Source organism: Agrilus planipennis, unplaced genomic scaffold, assembly GCF_000699045.2.
Source record: "Agrilus planipennis isolate EAB-ADULT unplaced genomic scaffold, Apla_2.0 scaffold16, whole genome shotgun sequence".
Lineage (NCBI taxonomy): Eukaryota > Metazoa > Arthropoda > Insecta > Coleoptera > Buprestidae > Agrilus > Agrilus planipennis.
The window spans coordinates 1,126,276-1,129,842 of NW_020438946.1; the positions used below are offsets into that span (position 1 = coordinate 1,126,276).

The 3,567-nt window shown below is 32.4% G+C and overlaps 1 protein-coding gene across 1 annotated transcript in view; it reads left to right on the forward strand.

Annotated features, from left to right (window-relative positions):
- The window catches only part of LOC108744630 (gastrotropin-like), a 7,507-nt gene extending 5,049 nt beyond the window's left edge, over positions 1-2,458 (forward strand). The window contains exons 2-4 of the mRNA XM_018480494.2: positions 1,423-1,598; positions 1,881-1,985; positions 2,287-2,458. Of these exons, the coding sequence (XP_018335996.1) occupies positions 1,423-1,598; positions 1,881-1,985; positions 2,287-2,337 (332 nt within the window). The 3' untranslated portion in view covers positions 2,338-2,458. The remainder of the gene's footprint in view (positions 1-1,422; positions 1,599-1,880; positions 1,986-2,286) is intronic.
- Positions 2,459-3,567: the final 1,109 nt, after the last annotated feature.

Genomic DNA, 3,567 nt, shown 5'->3' on the forward strand with positions numbered 1-3,567 from the left:
GTACAGGCCTGACGCTGGAAGCTGGCGGAAATTTTAAAATGGCGTGGATGCGCGGTGGCAAAAGTAGGCAGTTTTAGGTATAACGATTGCAGCCCTCATTCTTCAGTATTCCTATCAGGGGCGTAGATTAAATATTTAAAACTAGGGATCATTGAGCAAGTAATAGACATACAAACAGAAAAACTAATTGTTGATGTTGGTGACAGTGATAGAGATTCCCATGATGATAGTGAATGTGAAAACTAACTATAAAACAAAAGCAATAAGTTTATTTTTCTGCATTATTTCGTAGTACACTACTGTCCTATCAGTAGTAATACTATAATTTATGCCAACTGAAAGCTTATTTGTGTATCGATACTAAGTGACTTATCCAAATAGGTCATAAATGGGCAAGTACTTGCGCGACCGCTCGCCAGCTTCCTTCGTCAGACCTGTACCTAGCAACCCTAATTACGACTATGAAATTAGAATCGACGTTTCGCTATTAGTTCTGAGAGAACCTACCCTGAAGAAGGCTCATAACTGACAGCGAAACGTCGGTTATGGTTTCATAGTCGTAGTAAACAAATTATTCATTAATATTGGTTGGATTTTTATCTCTTAATGAACAACAATATCTACATATACATATACAAATACAATGAATTGAATCGAAATAACTATTCTTATGGTATTACTTGTATATTTAACTTTAAAAGTTTTTCTAACGGTTAATCCCCAGTTATATATTAATTATTATNTTATTGGGATTAAAGGAATCGATTAATTGACAAATACTCATTTAATCCAAATTATCGAATCACTATAGATATATATTCGTATTTTTATTCTTTTTTTAGATGAAGCACATAACAACTCAAGAATAAATAGGTGTTAAAGGAAATAATAGTTATTGTTATCTACTAGTGTTATTAATATTCGTCGCGATTAATACCTAGATTGTTTAATTAACCGGTGGTTTGATTGATCGATTATTTGTCTAATCGATTACCTAATCGATGATTTTTAAAAATTGAAAATAATCGATTACTTAATAACCTTACCTAAATCTTATTAGGCAATGTTTTTAACAATTATTTTTTTAGTGTTTATAGTATAAAGCAAATATAAATGTTTATTTCACATTAGTTTTATTTAAATTATATCATTATTCTAGACAACTGGATTACAATTTGATCTATAAAAAAAGTTATCTTTTATCTTTGATTTTAATAGGGATAATACTCGATTGCATGTAACAGATAAATTTATTTACAAAACAGTAAATGCAAAGCTCCTTGCGAATGATTATTATAATATAATCATTGGATAGATAAAATTAAATTTATTTGTATTGTAGTTCCTTCGACTTAAATTATTTATTAGACACATATAAGCAATATATTATCTTATTATCTCATTTTTTTAATTGTATCTTAGGCGATGGATCTGCAGAAGATGCAAATGCCTTCGTTAACCAGAAAGTTACCATTGAATTCAAACAGGATGGTAACAAATATTCATACATTTCTACCACAGACAGAGGTTCCAGGACTGTTACCTTCGAACCTGGCAAGGAATTCACTGAAGAACTTCTAGGAAAAGTTCAACTTAAGGTATTTACATTTTGCAACACACTCAGGCGCCGTCCAAGTCATTGTGGGGAGTGGGATGGGGGGGACGTCATAAAACTGTCTTAGATCCTTGCGATTACAGCCTCCCCTTCGTGGTTATTTTGTATGACGACTTTAAAAGGTGTGAGCTGAACCAGTATGTTCTTTCTATGAGAAGGGGGGTGGGGTTATAAGTCCCCTGCTCTCGCCTGGACGGCCCCTGAACACAAATTTATAAAATTTGGATAGAATAAACGCCATTGCTATTTTTGATTCTAATTTTAGAGTGTGGCAAGCGTGGCTGGTAACAAAGTTACCATTAAGTCTAAAATTCCCAACGGGGCTGAAATTACTCGCGTCTATAATATCAACCCTGATAGTGTGATAGTGGTAAGTAGAAAAAATATAACATATTTTTTAAACGAAAATAAGTAATCTTAGATAATGTAACTGCATTTACTTAAATTGCAGGCGAATTTAAGTAAATTAGTAATAGATAACCCAACCTACCCTAAATTTAAAGGTCCTTAACCCCACTAAAACCTCTCCAGTAATTCCTTGAACTTTAACCTTACATAAATTACTGTAAAATGCTGACAGCAATTGTTAACGAAATATTACTTTGTTTTTTGCCTTTTATAACAATAACAATAACAAATTATATTTATGTTATGATCATGTCTTTTTTTAGGAATTGTCCGGGGGTAACGTTAAAGCCAAACGTACTTATAAGAGAGTCTAAAGGCTGAATTCATCCAGCATTTTGGAAATACAATTTATTATTTAGTTTAGATCTTGTTTTGGACTTATTGAATTTGTTTAATAAAAAATGTAATTGTACCCATTAAATTACTAAAATACAATAATTTGCTTTATTACCATATCTTCCATTTTACTTGTATCACTAGAAGAATATGTACAATAATTAATTTATTTATTGCATTAGTGACTGTTCCAGTCTTGATATTGGTTCTGGTCTTGTTTATTCGATCTTGGTCTTAATTTTGCTGATGTAGTCTCGATCTTGATTTTGGTCTTGCTGATATGGTCTCCGTCTTGGTCTTGGTGTTGCGTGTTAGATAATTTAATCTGATACTTACATTTTTGTTATAAAGACAGTCTTGGTCTTGCGAAAATAGAAGACCAAGACTGCAAATTCAATTTTGCTCATCAGATTTTCCTTTAGTGTCGCTCTGGACACCATAAAAAATGCCGCCTCATTACCCATATTCTACAGCTATAGTTCACTTACTTTCTCTAGCGATGTGCCCCTTCCAGTGTCTTGTATCCGCGCTAGCAAAATCGTAGGTAGGGAGAAAAAAGCTCATTATAATCTCGACTCTTGTTCATTAAACATACTTTTTCATACAGTACCTGCCAAAAGTTTTGTTTAATCATGAATGGTAGTGCGAGTCGAAAACAAGCGTTAAAGCCTTTAATATGTCTTCATATATAAATAAACATCTCGTTGATATTTTCAAGAGTAATTGGTACCAATAACAGCACATTTGAACAATGCAATTTTAGTGGATAAAATGGTCAATTTTTTCGTGCAGTACTGTACGGATTATACGCTTCTCACCGGTTAAGAGTTTGGCCGAGAGTTGTCTCCTTCCTTTTCTGGCCTAGTGCTGTTCTTTTCTACTTAGCGCCGGTCAAACCTAAGGTCACATCGCTACAGAAACTAAACGAAGTATAATTAAGAATACTTTTTAACTTTCCCTATAAAAACCACAAATTTTTCAAAATTAGGAAGTTATTGATTTCAGGTTGATTTTCGAAAATTGAATATTCATCAGATCTCAACCTTTTAAGATCACAAGAAGCTAAAACTCAAAAAAATACGTCGAATGCTGTAAGTCTCACAAAAATTAGTTGATCCGTTCCAGAATATTATTATTGACGAAAAGTTTCGAAAAAAGTTTTTTTTCATTTTATTGATGTAAAACCAATATTAATCTCATTACATTAC